Source organism: Mustelus asterias, chromosome 26 (assembly GCF_964213995.1).
Source record: "Mustelus asterias chromosome 26, sMusAst1.hap1.1, whole genome shotgun sequence".
Classification (NCBI taxonomy): Eukaryota; Metazoa; Chordata; class Chondrichthyes; order Carcharhiniformes; family Triakidae; genus Mustelus; species Mustelus asterias.
In genome coordinates, this window is record NC_135826.1 from 156,210 (window position 1) to 174,061 (window position 17,852).

The following is a 17,852-nucleotide window of genomic DNA, read 5'->3' on the forward strand; positions in this document are numbered from 1 at the left end:
ACAGACTAAATTCAAAGGCAGCTATACAAAGGTCATCTGAATTTCGTAGCCCAGGTTGACCAACTGGAATCTACTTGTCTGCTTGGATAAAGGGCCTGCACAACCTTCCTTTCAAATCTTAATGTTTGAGACATTGAACAATCTTGGGAACCCAGATGAGCATCCCTTATCAGAGACAGTGTAGAGAGGTGGGAGTCATGTGACATGGACCTCCAGCTTGTGGAGCCAGTTATATTGCCTTGCTGAAATGCAAACTCAGTCCATCAGCATCACTGAAAAAGAGCTCTGCCCAGACTGAATACCTGGCCCCGTCTACACTGATTCTACTGGGAATTCTGTACCATTGCCCACAAGACTGATTGATCCCTCCCTGTTTGTCTCATTGTGTGAAGTCAACAACGCCGGAAAAGCTCCTCTGGCCTTTGAAATTTTTTAATGTTATATTCCTAGATTCCCAGGACAGTCTGCTGTTAAATATCCAACCTTTCAACACCAAAGCAGGACTCCAGGCTGACTCCTAAATCCAGCCTTGAGTCAAAACCTCCTAAACACTGGATCTCTGGAAGATTCCTGCCATTGTCTGTAGAGTGGGCCAGGTTTCTGGATACCAACCTCATTTCCCTGACTGGAAAAGCTATAGTTCGAGTACTTTAGAGGGGTCGGTTTTTGTCCAATGTGTGCAGGAAGGCTTCCTGACGCAGTACGTAGATAGACCAACAAGAGGCGAGGCCACATTGGATTTGGTACTGGGTAATGAACCAGGCCAGGTGTTAGATTTGGAGGTAAGTGAGCACTTTGGTGACAGTGACCACAATTCGATTACATTTACCTTAGCAATGGAAAAGGATAGGTATATACCAAAGGGCAAGAGTTATAGCTGGGGGAAAGGAAATTATGATGCGATTAAAAACAAAATTGCTGCAAAACCCAGCAGCTCCACTGAGATTTAGCTGGCATAGGTTGGGGAAGGAAACTTCAGGGGATGGGCACAATTGTAATGTGGAACTTGTTCAAGGTACAGCTACTACGCGTCCTTGATAAATATGTACCTGTCAGGCAGGGAGGAAGCAGACGTGTGAAGGAACCGTGGTTTACTAAGGAGGTTGAATCTCTTGTGAAGAGGAAGAAGGAGACTTATGTTAAGATGAGACGTGAAGGCTCAGTTAGGGCACTTGAGAGTTACAAGTTAGCCAGGAAGGACCTAAAGAAAGAGTTAAGAAGAGCCAGGAGGGGACATGGAAGTCTTTGGCAGGTAGGATCAAGGAAAACCCTAAAGCTTTCTATAGGTATGTCAGGAGTAAAAGAATGACTAGGGTAAGATTAGGGCCAGTCAAGGACAGTAGTGGGAAGTTGTGCGTGGAGTCTGAAGAGATAGGAGAGGCACTAAATGAATATTTTTCGTCGGTATTCACACTGGAGAGGGGCAGTGTTGTCGAGGGGAGTACTGAGATGCAGGCTGTTGGACTGGATGGGATTGATGTTCATAAGGAGGAGGTGTTAGCAATTCTGGAAAGGGTAAAAATAGATAAGTCCCCTGGGCCGGATGGGATTTATCCTAGGATTCTCTGGGAAGCTAGGGAGGAGATTGCAGAGCCTTTGGCTGTGATCTTTGTGTCGTCATTGTCTACAGGAACAGTGCCAGAAGACTGGAGGACAGCAAATGTTGTTCCCTTGTTCAAGAAGGGGAGTAGGGACAACCCTGGTAATTATAGACCGGTGAGCCTTACTTCTGTTATGGGCAAAGTATTGGAAAGGATTATAAGAGATAGGATTTATAATCACCTAGAAAGGAATAATTTGATTAGGGATAGTCAGCATGGTTTTGTGAAGGGAGGGTCGTGCCTCACAAACCTTATTGAGTCCTTTGAGAAGGTGACCAAAGAGGTGGATGAGGGTAAAGCAGTTGATGTGGTGTATATGGATTTCAGCGAACCGATTGATAAGGTTCCCCATGGTAAGCTTTTGCAGAAAATACGGACACATGTGATTGAGGGTGGTTTAGTGGTTTGGATCAGGAATTGGCTAGCTGTAAGAAAACAGAGGGTGGTGGTTGATGGGAAATATTCATCCTGGAGTTCAGTTACTAGTGGTGTACCGCAAGGATCTGTTTTGGGGCCACTGCTGTTTCTCATTTTTATTAATGACCTGGATGAGGGCGTGGAAGGATGGATTAGTAAATTTGGGGATGACACTAAAGTCGGTGGAGTTGTAGACAGTGCGGAGGGAAGTGGCAGGTTACAGAGGGACATAGATAAGCTGCAGAGCTGGGCTGAGAGGTGGCAAATGGAGTTTAATGCGGAAAAGTGTGAGGTGATTCACTTTTTGGAAGGAGTAACAGGAATACAGAGTACTGGGCTAATGGTAAGATACTTGGTAGTGTGGATGAACAGAGGGATCTGGGTGTCCATGTGCATAGATCCCTGAAAGTTGGCACCCAGGTTGATAGGGTTGTTAAGAAGGCGTACGGCGTGTTAGCTTTTATTGGTAGAGGGATTGAGTTTCGGAGCCAGGAGGTCATGTTGCAACTGTACAAAACTCTGGTGCGGCCACATTTGGAGTATTGCGTACAGTTCTGGTCGGCGTATTATAGGAAAGATGTGGAAGTGTTGGAAAGGGTGCAGAGGAGATTTACCAGGATGTTGCCTGGTATGGTGGGAAAATCATATGAGGAAAGGCTGAGGGGCTTGAGGTTGTTTTCGTTAGAGAGAAGAAGGTTAAGAGGTGACTTAATAGAGGCATACAAGATGATCAGAAGATTAGATAGGGTGGACAGTGAGAGCCTTTTTCCTCGGATGGTGATGGCTAGCACGAGGGGACATAGCTTTAAATTGAGGGGTGAGACGTATAGGACAGATGTTAGAGGTAGGTTCTTTACTCAGAGTAGTAAGGGCGTGGAATGCCCTGCCTGCAGCAGTAGTGGACTTGTCAACATTAAGCGCATTCAAATGGTTATTGGATAAACATATGGATGATATTGGAATAGTGTAGATTAGAGGGGCTTTAGATTGGTTCCACTGGTCGGCGCAACATCGAGGGCCGAAGGGCCTGTACTGCGCTGTTATGTTCTATTACCAACTTTAAAGGACATCCTGTAACTCCTGCCATCAGCTTGCTGAACCTGCCTGAACTTTGACTCCAAGTGAAAAAGCCCTCATGGACTCTGACATTTATACAAATTAATATTCCTCTCTTTTTCTTTGTTCTAAGGTATTGCTAGTTGTAAAACTCTTCTTTACTTGCATGCACACAAGCAAATAGTTACATCAGCCATCCCCCAGGTTTGAATGTATGAATAAACAATACTTCTGATTTAACCCGAAAGAGAGTTTGCTGCAAGTCACTTTAAAATTCTCCTCTTGAAACGGAGGAACCTCAGTCTTATTTCTGAATTTAAAACATTTCTGCTTACAGACAAGCAGCACAGAAATAAGGGAATTCAGTTGGCCTCTCTCCCTATCCATAACGGAAATTGGGATCTCGAGCTTAAAATAGAATCCATGCCAAAATCGGACCAAATTTAAGAAACAAGTTTAATCTGACGCCAAAAGTAACCAATTGGAAGCAAAAAGGGAAAGTTCAGTAGCTGAAATTATCTTTAAAGCAATTAAACTATCGCAGGCAATTCTCTCACCCTAATGCCAGAGCAAAGTTGCAAATTTCAATGCACAGATGTTTGTACAACAGGGCAACTCAACAGGTGAAACACGAAGCAGAGAACCGTTCAAAGCTGCAGCTACGGAGGTTCAATTTAAAACTACCCAATAAGATAACCAGTTACTCAAGGTGTTGCTTAGGCATTTGGGTCTCAGTCCACAACCAGAACAGGATGAGGAGTTAGAACCTGAAACCAATCAACTTCCCATAGCCAAACTAAAGCTGCCAAAGCTTAGAATATGATGTGGAGATGCCGGCGTTGGACACGGTATAATATTGTATAATAATGGTTGGAATGCGAGTCTCCACAGGCAATCAAGTCTTAAAGGGACAGACAATATTTTTGCTTCCAATTGGTTACTTTTGGCGTCAGATTAAACTTGTTTCTTAAATTTGGTCCGATTTTGGCATGGATTCTATTTTAAGCTCGAGATCCCAATTTCCGTTAGAACAAAGAACAGTACAGCACAGGAAATTCGGCCCTCCAAGCCTGTGCCGCTCCTTGGTCCAACTAGACCAATCGTTTGTATCCCTCCATTCCCAGGCTGCTCGTGTGACTATCCAGGTAAGTCTTAAACGATGTCAGCGTGCCTGCCTCCACCACCCTACTTGGCAGCGCATTCCAGGCCCCCACCACCCTCTGTGTAAAAAACATCCCTCTGATATCTGAGTTATACTTCGCCCCTCTCAGCTTGAGCCCGTGACCCCTCGTGATCATCATCGTTATGGATAGGGAGAGAGGCCAACTGAATTTCCTTATTTCTGTGCTGCTTGTCTGTAAACACAGTAAGAAGTCTCACAACACCAGGTTAAAGTCCAACAGGTTTATTTGGTAGCAAAAGCCACGAGCTTTCGAAGCGCTGTTTCATCAGGTAAATGGGATTTCAGTTCACAAACAGGGCATATAAAGACACAAACTCAATTCACAAAATAATGGTTGGAATGCAAGTCTCCACAGGCAATCAAGTCTTAAAGGTACAGACAATGTGAGTGGAGAGAGGGTTAAGCACAGGTTAAAGCAGTGGTTCCCAAAGGGTGCGGCGCGCCACACTGGTGCGGCGAGAGAGGATGGCAAGTGTGGCGGGAAGATTCAAGAACAATCAAAGAAACATTTAAACATGGTTTAAACAAGCATTGTTTTATACTTTCTGAATGTCCCATGATATTATAAAGTAGTTGTGTTCTATGTTATGAATCAAGTACTGTTAGGAGTTGTTTTTTTTTGTTTTTGAATGTATTTCTTATCAATAAAAAATTCGGTGTGGCGCGAGCAAATTTTTATTCCAAAAGTGCGGCCCAGTGAAAAAAGTTTGGGAACCACTGGGTTAAAGACATGTGTCTTGTCTCCAGCCAGGACAGTTAGAGATTTTGCAAGTCGTAGGGGTTACAGATAGTGTGGCATGAACCCAAGATCCCAAGACGTGCCGGATCAATGACATGGATGCCATCATCTCACATGAGGACACCATTGATCAGGTACAGGTTGAGGCTGTCCTCGTGTGCGGAACTTGGCTATCAGTTTCTGCTCAGCAACTCTGCGCTGTCGTGTGTCGTGAAGGCCGCCTTGGAGAACACTTACCTGAAGATCAGAGGCCGAATGCCCGTGACCGCGGAAGTGTTCCCCAACAGGAAGGGAACACTCTTTGAATCATAGAAATCATAGAAACCCTACAGTACAGAAAGAGGCCATTCGGCCCATCGAGTCTGCACCGACCATAATCCCACCCAGGCCCCACCCCCATATCCCTACATATTTTACCCACTAATCCCTCTAGTCTACGCATCCCAGGACACTAAGGGGCAATTTTAGCATGGCCAATCAACCTAACCCGCACATCTTTGGACTGTGGGAGGAAACCGGAGCACCCGGAGGAAACCCACGCAGACACGAGGAGAATGTGCAAACTCCACACAGACAGTGACCCAAGCCGGGAATTGAACCCAGGTCCCTGGAGCTGTGAAGCAGCAGTGCTAACCACTGTGCTACCGTGCCGCCCTTGGTGATTGTCTTGCCTGGTGATTGTCGAGCGATGTTCGTTCATCCGTTGTCGTAGCGTCTGCATGGTCTCCCCAATGTACCATGCCTCGGGACATCCTTTCCTGCAGCGTATCAGGTAGACAACGTTGGCCGAGTTGCAAGAGTATGTACCGTGTACCTGATGGATGGCGTTCTCACGTGAGATGATGGCATCCGTGTCGATGATCCGGCACGTCTTGCAGAGGTTGCTGTGGCAGGGTTGTGGTATTTCGTGATCACTGTTCTCCTGAAGGCTGGGTAGTTTGCTGCAGACAATGGTCTGTTCGAGGTTGTGCCGTTGTTTGAAGGCAAGAAGTGGGGGTGTGGGGATGGCCTTGGCGAGATGTTCTTCTTCATCAATGTTGAAGGCTCTGGAGAAGATATCGTAGCTTCTCTGCTCCGGGGAAGTACTGGACAATGAAGGATACTCTGTCCGCCGTGGCCTGTGTTTGTCTTCTGAGGAGGTTGGTGCGGTTTTTTCGCTGTGGCGCGTCGGAACTGTCGATCGATGAGTTGAGCGCCATATCCTGTTCATATGAGGGCATCTTTCAGTGTCTGGAGGTGTCTGTTGCGATCCTCCTCATCTGAGCAGATCCTGTGTATACGGCAGCCCCGAACATCACCCAAGCACAACGCATCGCCATCCGCGCTGTCAAGACCAACCTCAACATTGTCACCAAACCAGCAGACAAAGGAGGGGCCATCGGCATACTGAACGGATTACTGCAAAGAAGTGTACTGACAACTGAACAATCAGGAATACTACAGACAGTTACCCGCAGATCCGACCAAAGAACACCCGTCAACTCAACAGACTGATCAAGACCTTTGATCCGGACCTTCAGAGCACCCTCTGTGCTCTCATCCCATGTACTCCCCGCGTTGGAGATCTCTACTGCCACCCGAAGATACACAAGACAAACACACCCGCCCATCCCATCCCATCGTGTCGGGCAATGGGACCCTGTGCAAGAATCTCTCCGGCTACGTTGAGGGCATCCTGAAACCCATTGTACAAAGAACCCCCAGCTTTTGTCGCGACACTACTGACTTCCTACAGAAACTCAGCACACATGGAGCAGTTGAACCAGGAGCACTCCTCGTCACAATGGATGTCTCGGCACTCTACACCAGCATCCCCCATGACGATGGCATTGCTGCAACTGCCTCAGTACTCAACGCCGACAACTGCCAATCTCCAGATGCAATTTTACAACTCATCCGCTTCATCCTGGACCACAACACCTTCACCTTCAACCAGTTCTTCATCCAGACACACGGAACAGCCATGGGGACCAAATTCGCACCTCAATATGCCAACATCTTCATGCACAGGTTCGAACAAAACTTCTTCACCGCACAGGACCTTCAACTGATGCTATACACTAGATACATCGATGACATTTTCTTCCTTTGGACTCATGGTGAACAATCACTGAAACAACTATATGATGACATCAACAAGTTCCATCCCACCATCAGACACACCATGGACTACTCTCCGGAATCGGTTGCATTCTTGGACACACGCATCTCCATCAAGGACGGTCACCTCAGCACTTCACTGTACCGCAAGCCCACGGATAACCTCACGATGCTCCACTTCTCCAACTTCCACCCTACACACGTTAAAGAAACCATCCCCTACGGACAATCCCTCCGTATACACAGGATCTGCTCAGATGAGGAGGATCGCAACAGACACCTCCAGACGCTGAAAGATGCCCTCATAAGAACAGGATATGGCGCTCGACTCATCGATCGACAGTTCCGACGCGCCACAGCGAAAAACCACACCAACCTCCTCAGAAGACAAACACAGGACACGGCGGACGGAGTACCCTTCGTCGTCCATTACTTCCCCGGAGCAGAGAAGCTACGACATCTTCTCCGGAGCCTTCAACATTGATGAAGACTAACATCTCGCCAAGACCATCCCCACACCGCCACTTCTTGCCTTCAAACTACCGCACAACCTCAAACAGACCATTGTCCGCAACAAACTACCCAAGCTTCAGGAGAGCAGTGACCACAATACCACACACTCCTGCCACAGCAACCTCTGCAAGACATGCCGGATCATCGACACAGATGCCATCATCTCACGTGAGGACACCATCCACCAGGTACACGGTACATACACTTGCAACTCGGCCAACGTTGTCTACCTGATACGCTGCAGGAAAGGATGTCCTGAGGCATGGTACACTGGGGAAACCATGCAGACGCTACGACAATGGATGAATGAACACCGATCGACAATCACCAGGCAAGACTGTTCTCTTCCTGTTGGGGAGCACTTCAGCGGTCACGGGCATTCGGCCTCTGATCTTCAGGTAGGCAGCCTTCACGACACACAACAGCGCAGAATTGCTGAGCAGAGACTGATAGCCAAATTCCGCGCACATGAGAACGGCCTCATGTCACACTATCTGTAACCCCCATGACTTGCCTGGGTTTGTAAAATCTCCAGCTGTCCTGGATGGAGACAATACACATCTCTTTAACCTGTGCTTAACTCTCTCTCCACTCACATTGTCTGTACCTTTAAGACTTGATTGCCTGTGGAGACTTGCATTCCAACCATTATTTTGTAAATTGAGTTTGTGTCTTTATATGCCCTGTTTATGAACTGAACTCCCACTTACCTGACGAAGGAGCAGTGCTCCAAAAGCTAGTGGCTTTTGCTACCAAATAAACCTGTTGGACTTTAACCTGGTGTTGTGAGACTTCTTACAAAGCTTGAAATATACAGTTCGAGTTTCAGGGCAGAAAGGCAAAGGAGTTTCTAGCTCTGAAAATTGGAATTACAGGCTGAAAGAGAGAGAGAGACCAGACAAGCTGCTGGGGAAACCCTCACTCTACCTGATAACGGTCCAGACACTGCTACCTCAGCACACGCTGGCCTGTATGATACTAGGTTCATTCCCAAGTTTGAAGGTGGTGATGTGGAGTCCTCTTGCACCACTTTTGAGGAGGTGGCAGATCTGCTACAATCGCCACCAGAAATTTGGACCCTAAGTCAGGGAAGGTTCAAGAGGTCATTCTGTGCTGACTCCTAAAATGTTTTAGTTCTGAATAGACCAAAGCCTCTGTCCTTGGCATTTAAGTTAGTGTTATAGAGGCACATAGCCAGCAATTCCAGAATGCTCATACAAAACCCATGCGGACCTACCAGAGTTTGAACGGCTAGAACAATTCACGTTGGATCTGCTCTTTAAAAGTACAGCTGACCAACAATGGGTTACAAGAGCTGATATCGCTGAGGTACTTAAACGCGGTCTGCTGTATTGGAACCAAATCTGCTGCTGATAGAGTATCTCCCATGCCACAGGTGTAGCACAGCAATGCAGCAGGATAATGGCTACCCCATCAGATCATTGCTCACTGTGTATTGTGCATACTCTCAAATGGACCAACAGGCTGCCACTTTCGGAACTACTAAGTCTGCTACTGCTATTTGCCATCTTTTCGATCTATTTTTCCAGTCCACTTTAACCACCTCTAACTTCACTCCTTTGGAATGAAATTCAAATTAAGTTTCTCATGCTCAAACTGAATCTGAAATTCCATCATGCTCCATCAATCTATATGAAGATTAAAATTGCCCAAGATTATTAAAATATCATTCTTGCAAGCCCCTATTATTTCTTGATTTCTACTTTGTCCAACAGTGCAGCACTTGTTGGGGATCTATAGACTATTCCCATCACTGACTTCTTTCCTTGCTATTTCTCATCGCCATCCAAATTGATTCTACATTTTGTATTGTTTGAGTCAAGATAATTTCTCACTGCCGTACTATTTGCCTCCTTTAACTGAACTACCCCACCTCCTCACAACACCAGGTTAAAGTCCAAAGATGTGCGGGTTAGGTTGATTGGCCAGGTTAAAATTTGCCCCTTGGAGTCCTGGGATGCGTAGGTTAGAGGGATTAGTGGGTAAAAATATGTGGGGATAGGGCCTGGGTGGGATTGTGGTCGGTGCAGACTCGATGGGCCGAATGGCCTCCTTCTGCACTGTAGGGTTTCTATGATTTCCTTTTCTGCCTATCTTTCCAAAACGTCAAGTGCTCCTGAAGGTTTAGTTCCCAGTCATTGTCACTTACTAATAGCTATCAGACCATACCCATTGATTTCTGTTTGTACCATCAGTTCATCTAATTGCAATTGCTGCATGCACATGACAACATTTAATTTGGACGTTTTACCATTTTTGACACTCTTTGACCAATATGTCCCTTCCTTCTCATTCTGGTTATCATTACCTGTAATTCTAATCAACACTTTTGCCTTGCCCTTTCTCTAACTTTCTAAATTTTCCGATACTTGAACCATCCCCTCTTTCCCCCATCTCTGCTATCCAGCCCTATCTACAGTCTATAATTTGATTCTTCAGAACACTGGTCCCAGCATAGTTCAGGCGAAAGCCATCCCATCTTTCCCCAGTACTAGTACCAGTGCTCCAAGGATCTTTGAGCCATGCAGTTCAACTCTCTGATCTTATTTCCCGATGGCAATTTGCTTATGACTGAGATAACCATTATTAATTTGTGATTCTACTTTTTAACCTGGGTCCTAGTCGTTCATACTCACTTTGCAGAACCCTATATGTTTGTCCCTATCTGGGTCACGACAACTGAATCCTTCTCCTCCCACACTGGGTTCCTCTCCAACCTTGAGGGGATGTCCTCATGTCTGGCACTGGGCAGGCAACACGACCTTCAAGACTCGGCTGTTGTGAAAGGGATCTACCCCGCTAAGTATAGTGTCCCTTACCTTTAGCATACCCTTTCTGCTCCCCCAACGTGAATGGTGCCCCATTTCATGGTGCTATGGTCTGTTTACCCATTCTACTTTTGTCCACAGGCTGCAAGAACCTCAAATCCGTTAAACAAAAACCAGGACTGATGTTCCTTTATTGCTACCCTTTATCTCTCTCTGTCACATCCGGCTGTCCCTAACCATGGACAAAATCTGAATTACTTATGAATATGCCCTGGAACGAAGGGTCCAGGTAACTTGCTGCCTTGTTGATGAATTGCAGGGTCTGAAGCTCAGACTCCAACTCACCAACTGTAATCTGAAGTTCCTTTAGCTTCTGATACATGCTGCAAATGTGCGTGCTGTTTCCACCAGCTCCCATATGCTGCAACACATCACCTTCCCAACCACCTCCACTACATTTTGTTTAATTTGTTTTTCACCTGATTGTTATTCCACCTCCTGGTGGTACTGAAGATTCTGACCATGCCTCATCTTCCTTAACCACCCACACAGGTCCTCTGATATGCTTCTCATTTGATGCTCATTTCTAGAAACCACTGGTTGGCCCCTCTCCCTCAAACAGTGATCATAGAGCCTAGATTACTAATCTACATAAACACAGCTGGGGAAGCAGTTATAACTTGTTGAAGTTAACAATCCGTTCAACGGCTTCAGCTAATTTATTGTGAACATTTGTGGACCAGGGATGGAGGTATCTGAATAGGAGTTCAGTAAATGGATAATGGTCTGACTTGGATGGCCATAATCACCATTTGATTATTCATGTTCCACTTGCTCTACAAGTGGCCACATCTTCTCTGGCCTGTCCTCGAGCAATTGAGCATTGTCCATATTTTCTGTGGAAGCAGGAACTTCTTCACCCGTCAGTTGTTAGGTTGTGGCTGGTGATGCTTGCAGTGTGCCATGGAGAGGTGGGGTTGTGGTTAGGGTGTGGAGTCTGCACCATGAGGGACTGTGGGATTTCAGATGAGTGCGTGGGACTTTTCGAGGCTTGTGTCAACGAGAGTTCAAGAAGGTGACAGAACCATGGCCACTGAGCTCCTGGTCAGAGGAGTAAAAACCCACTGGTGAGCTAAATCTGTTTGAACCAATATCTGAACCTTGAGGTCGTCTCGATCTGCGCAATACAGCGACCCATTAGGAGGACTCGCTGTACAGGTGCTGGCAGTACATGTTTGCTCCCATTTCGCTCTATATTCCTTTAACATTTACACGAGTATATTTCTAATTTTCTGCTTACTGCACTGAGGAGAAATTTAACCCCTTCTTTCTACCTGTTTTCAGAAATTGCTGTGACACTAAAGGCACCAGAACATGTTGACCTTCAGGTTGGTGGTGTTCGGACAATCAGCATTGCTCCAAGGTGGGTTCTGTTAAACCTGATTGGCCCAGCAAGCGCAGTGCATTTGTGATTGTGGTGTTCGGGTTATATTGTATTGTAGGGCTTCTTACGTCTAGGGAGGTAGGAAGAGCATAGGCTCAGGAGCAGGCCGTTCTGTCCCTTGAGCCTGTCCCAGTATTCAGTTAGATCATAGCTAATCTATATTTTAACTGTATCTAGCCAATGGTGGGTATTTAACATGAAGCCCTCAATCAGTATCAAATAGAAATTACCTGGCAATTTATCACATTGCTGTTCGTGGCACCTTTCTGTGAGCTAATTGCCTGCTGCTTATCCTCCAAAGGTCACAGCACAATTGACTGAATTATGTATTTTGATATCCTGATTTAGTGTGGTTCCTAAAATAGTTTATACTGTCAGTTAATTCTCGCAGGGAATTTTTGTACAGGCTGAATGATCACTTTCTATGCTTCAGTTATCCTTTGACTCTGTTAGCCATCACCTGGCCATATTGCTGCTGCTGATGTTTTAAAGAAGTCTCATAACACCAGGTTAAAGTTCAACAAGTTTATTTGGCATCATGAGTTTTCGGAACATTGCTCCTTCATCAGGTGAGGAGCAGTGTTCCGAAAGCTTGTGCTACCAAATAAACCTGTTGGACTTTAACCTGGTGTTGTGAGACTTACTGTGCTTACCCCAATCCAACGCTGGCATCTCCACATTGTTGTTTTAAAGATACAGCTAACAATGATTTGTACAGTTGTGAATGCGTAGAAACTTTCTGATCTGTTTTTTCCTCAGTGCGCCCCTGCAGGAGTCTCTAGTTGTCACATTCAACGTGACGTTCTCATCCAAACAGACCTCAATTGTTGAACTGCCTGAATATGTAAGTAATGATGTAATTTTCAGACATTGCTTAAATTTATTCTGTTCCTTCCCCAAGGGATTTTCAAAAGAGACATAAAATCTAGGTGGCACAGTGGTTAGCACTGCTGTCTCACAGCGCCAGGGGCCCGAGTACGATTTCCAGCCTCGGGTCACTGAGTTTGCACATTCTCCCCGTGTCTGTGTGGGTTTCCGCCGGGTGCTCCGGTTTCCTCTCACTTTCCAAAGATGTGCAGGTTAGGTTAATTGGCCATGCTAAATTGATTTTAGTATTAGTGGATTAGCAGGGTGAATATGTGGGGTTACAGGAATAGGGCCTGGGTGGGATTGTGGTCGGTGCAGTCTCGATGGGCTGAATGGCCTCCTCCTGCACTGTAGGGATTCTATGGATAAGTGTTTTTTGCATTTTGAATTTGGCTAGGATAAGCACGAGATGTTTTACTTCAGGTATTATTCAAATGACCCACTAGGGAGCATTTACCAAACACAGTTTATTTAAGAATACAATTAACATGTATAGAAACAAAATTAGCAACAACCTTTATCAATTACAAACAAAAACAAAACAACCACGATAATGTATAACCCTGAACAAATATATCTCAAATGTTTCAATCAAACAAAACTTCCCATAGACACAAACCCTTTCTACAGGTTTAACACAGCAAAGACTAATGCTCATGTGATACTGGAACTGAGTCTTTTGGTTAGAGAATTGAAAGCCTTGTAACTTCTAGCAGCCCTCTGGATGCACCCAGAGCAGCTTCCCAGAACACCAGGGAGAGGGAGACTCTAGGCAGGCAAGCCAACCACCAGCAGCAGATTTTCTACTCCAGGAAGGCAAGAAGCTTTGCTTTCAGCTAACCAGCAAAGTTTCCAATGCCAGGCAGAAACCGAGAAACACACTGCCTTCAGTCTGATGTCCACTCCCTTCTAAACAAAAACTGAAAATGAATCCTTAGATTTTTATTTCACCCTGGGGAGAAACCACCTGACTTTGACTTGTCAATCAATCTTCCCCCTCACAATGCAAGGTCATAAAAGATCCCAAAGTAAAAATAAACAAAACCCAGTTTGAGCCATTGAAGTTGTAATAAAAGGTCTTCTAGCAGTTGGCCCGGCAGCACTAAGGCCTGCTTGCAACTGCAGAGACCATGATTTTTAAAAATCTTAAAGGTACACTAATGGCCTGGAATGCGCTGCCAAGTAGGGTGGTGGAGGCAGACACGCTGACATCGTTTAAGACTTACCTGGATAGTCACATGAGCAGCCTGGGATTGGAGGGATATTGCACTTTGGAAGGACAAACCAAAGTAGAACGTACAGGGTAAATGGTAGGACTCTGAAGAGTGCAGTTGAACAGAGGGATCTGGGAATACAGGTACAGAATTCCCTAAAAGTGACGTCACAGGTGGATAGGGTCGTAAAGAGTGCCTTTGGTACATTGGCCTTTATAAATCAGAGTATCAAGTATAAAAGTTGGAGTGTTATGGTAAGGTTATATAAGGCACTGGTGAGGCCGAATTTGGAGTATTGTGTACAGTTTTGGTCACCTAGTTACAGGAAGGATGTAAATAAGATTGAAAGAGTGCAGAGAAGGTTCACAAGGATGTTGCCGGGACTTGAGAAGCTGAGTTACAGAGAGAGATTGAATAGGTTGGGACTTTATTCCCTGGAGCGTAGAAGATTGAGGGGAGATTTGATAGAGGTGTATAAGATTTTGATGGGTATAGATAGAGTGAATGCAAGCAGGCTTTTTCAGCTGAGGCTAGGGGAGAAAAAAACCAGAGGGCATGGGTTAAGGGTGAAAGGAGAAAAGTTTAAAGGGAATATTAGGGGGGGCTTCTTCACGCAGAGAGTGGTGGGAGTGTGGAATGAGCTGCTGGATAAAGTGGTAAATGCACTTTTAACATTTAAGAAAAACTTGGACGGGTTCATGGATGAGAGGGGTGTGGAGGGATATGGTCCAAGTGCAGGTCAGTGGGACTAGGCATAAAATGGTTCGGCACAGACAAGAAGGGCCAAAAGGCCTGTTTCTGAGCTGTAATTTTCTATGGTTCTATGGTAAACGATTGGTCTAGTTGGACCAAGGAGCGGCACAGGCTTGGAGGGCTGAAGGGTCTGTTTCCTGTGCTGTACTGTTCTTTGTTCTTTTGTTCTTTGTCACAGTGTAAAGTTTCTTCTTCTCCACACTTATCCTGAGTAAACTACTAGGTGAACAGTATTCCTGACCATCTGGCTGAGGGCTAATACACCTTGTCAAGTTGTTTGTTACTTGACTTCAGGTGTCCGTGTGACAAAAGTTTGATACATTGCTTTGTGAAGATCTCATGTAGTATCCAAAGGGTGTGATAGATCTAATAGTACAGTTACTGTGCTTTATTACTTTCCAATCAACTGTACCTGGAGCCCATCACCCTTCCAATTGATCCCTTCATGTTTATCCTTTTGTGTATTAGAAATATTAATTCCATATATTTTCTTCTGACAGATTACACTGCCTTCTCAGTCTATGAATTCAACAATTTTCCAAGTTAAAGGAGTTGAAGTTGGCCAGGCCACTGTGTATCTTCAAAACAACAGCAGCAGCAATGTGACCAGGTGGGTTGGTATGTAGCATAGAGTCAAAGAATAAAGCATGGAAGCTGAACATTTGGCCCATCCAGTCCTTGTAGCTTTCTGTAAGTGGAACTCAGCTTGTGCTACTTCCCTTTTCCCATAGTTCTCCTTTTTGAAAGCCATGATTGAATCTGCCTCCACCACACACTCAAGGCAATACATTTGAGGTGGCACGGTGGCACAGTGGTTAGCATTGCTGCCTCACAGCGCCAGGGACCTGAGTTTAATTCCAGCCTTGGTGACTGTGTGGAGTTTGCACTTTCCCCTCGTGTCTACGTGGGTTTCCTCCGTGTGCTCCAGTTTCCTCCCGCAGTCCAAAGATGTGCAGGTTAGGTTGATTGGCTGTGCTAAATTGCCCCTTAGTGTCAGGGGGGTTAGCAAAATAAATACATAGAGTTATGGGGCCTGGATGAGATTGTTGCTGGTGCATGCTCGATGGGCCGAATAGCCTCTTCCTGCACTGTAGGGATTCTATGATTCATGATTGAACTGTCTCCACCACACACTCAAGGCAGTTCATTTCAGAATCTAACCACTACATTTAAAATGGACTTTTTGTCATTTCTTTGCCATTCACCTTAAATCATTGTCCTCTGGTTATCCACCCTTCCGCCAAGGTGAACAGTTAGTTTCCCCCCTAGATCCCTCATGATTTTGTATATCTTTATCAAATCTCTCATCTATCTCTCCTCAAAGGAGAACAGTCCCAGCTTCTCCAACTGATCCACGTAACTGAAGTTCCTCATGTCTGGAAACATTCTTATCGACCTCATATCCACAGTTTAAAGTAAGAATATTGCCGCAGTGGGCAAACCTACCTCCAGATAACCCATGTAATGTCAGATGATGGAATAAACAGCGTTGAAGGGAACTGGATACAATGATCAATTTATCCTGTGCCAAAGATGTGTCACTGCACTTAGCTGTTTCACAGCACGCAATCTGTACACCAACTGCAATCAGGTTGTACTCTTTGCCCATCATAAAATTAATAAAATATGTTTAAGAAAAGAATACGACAGAAAATCTTCCCAGAATGGTTAGGTTGTGGGCATGAGCTTCATATGAGTCTTGTGACCTAATGACATTCAGTGGTTTGTTTTTATTCATTGTGTGTCCTATTGTTGGAATAATGTTCATCCACAAACTATTCCACACCTCTGGGCTGACCTTCCAGTGTGTTTGTTAAAATAGTGTTGGTTTGGGGTGGGTGGAAGGGAAAAGGGAAGATGTTTTTAAAAATGAAAAAAACAGTTTTAGCCCAGAGTGCCAGATATATTAAAATGCGGATAAACAATTTTTCTTTTCTCCTTCTCGTTTCTGGTGTTCTTAGTTTTATTGGATCAAGCAGCTTCCTTTTTTTTGAAAGCTAAGCTGGCTCATTTTGACATTAAGATTATTATAGAAAATAATTTCTATATTAAAAATGAATTTATCTCACCATATATTGGTACTTGTTGTTTTTCCATTTTCAAGGTATTCTTAGCAGCTAAATTTGGGTTATCTTAACTGAAACTCGCTGTTAGTAATTCTCAGCTGCCCTTTAAAGAACTCTCATTTCATTTCATCTCTATAGAGTTTTTTCTATCGTTGTTGTAGAATATTAAGAACATAAGAACATAAGAACATAAGAACATAAGAAATAGGAGCAGGAGTAGGCCATCTAGCCCTTCGAGCCTGCCCCGCCATTCAATAAGATCATGGCTGATCTGACGTGGATCAGTACCACTTACCCGCCTGATCCCCATAACCCTTAATTCCCTTACCGATCAGGAATCCATCCATCCGCGCTTTAAACATATTCAGCGAGGTAGCCTCCACCACCTCAGTGGGCAGAGAATTCCAGAGATTCACCACCCTCTGGGAGAAGAAGTTCCTCCTCAACTCTGTCTTAAACCGACCCCCCTTTATTTTGAGGCTGTGTCCTCTAGTTTTAACTTCCTTACTAAGTGGAAAGAATCTCTCCGCCTCCACCCTATCCAGCCCCCGCATTATCTTATAAGTCTCCATAAGATCCCCCCTCATCCTTCTAAACTCCAACGAGTACAAACCCAATCTCCTCAGCCTCTCCTCATAATCCAAACCCCTCATCTCCGGTATCAACCTGGTGAACCTTCTCTGCACTCCCTCCAATGCCAATATATCCTTCCTCATATAAGGGGACCAATACTGCACACAGTATTCCAGCTGCGGCCTCACCAATGCCCTGTACAGGTGCATCAAGACATCCCTGCTTTTATATTCTATCCCCTTCGCAATATAGGCCAACATCCCATTTGCCTTCTTGATCACCTGTTGTACCTGCAGACTGGGCTTTTGCGTCTCATGCACAAGGACCCCCAGGTCCCTTTGCACGGTAGCATGTTTTAATTTGTTTCCATTGAGATAGTAATCCCATTTGTTATTATTTCCTCCAAAGTGTATAACCTCGCATTTCTCAACGTTATACTCCATTTGCCATATCCTCGCCCACTCACTCAGCCTGTCCAAATCTCTCTGCAGATCTTCTCCGTCCTCCACACGATTCACTTTTCCACTTATCTTTGTG

At 45.1% G+C, this 17,852-nt stretch overlaps 1 protein-coding gene across 4 annotated transcripts in view; it reads left to right on the forward strand.

Annotated features, from left to right (window-relative positions):
• The window catches only part of ctns (cystinosin, lysosomal cystine transporter), a 69,086-nt gene that overhangs the window by 8,476 nt on the left and 42,758 nt on the right, over positions 1 to 17,852 (forward strand). For all 4 annotated transcript variants that reach the window (XR_013495524.1, XR_013495525.1, XR_013495526.1 and 1 more), the window contains exons 3-5: positions 11,743 to 11,821; positions 12,602 to 12,686; positions 15,177 to 15,286. Coding sequence is in view for 1 of the 4 variants with exons in the window: in XM_078198055.1 (XP_078054181.1) it covers positions 11,743 to 11,821; positions 12,602 to 12,686; positions 15,177 to 15,286 (274 nt within the window). In the remaining 3 variants the exon portion in view is untranslated. The remainder of the gene's footprint in view (positions 1 to 11,742; positions 11,822 to 12,601; positions 12,687 to 15,176; positions 15,287 to 17,852) is intronic.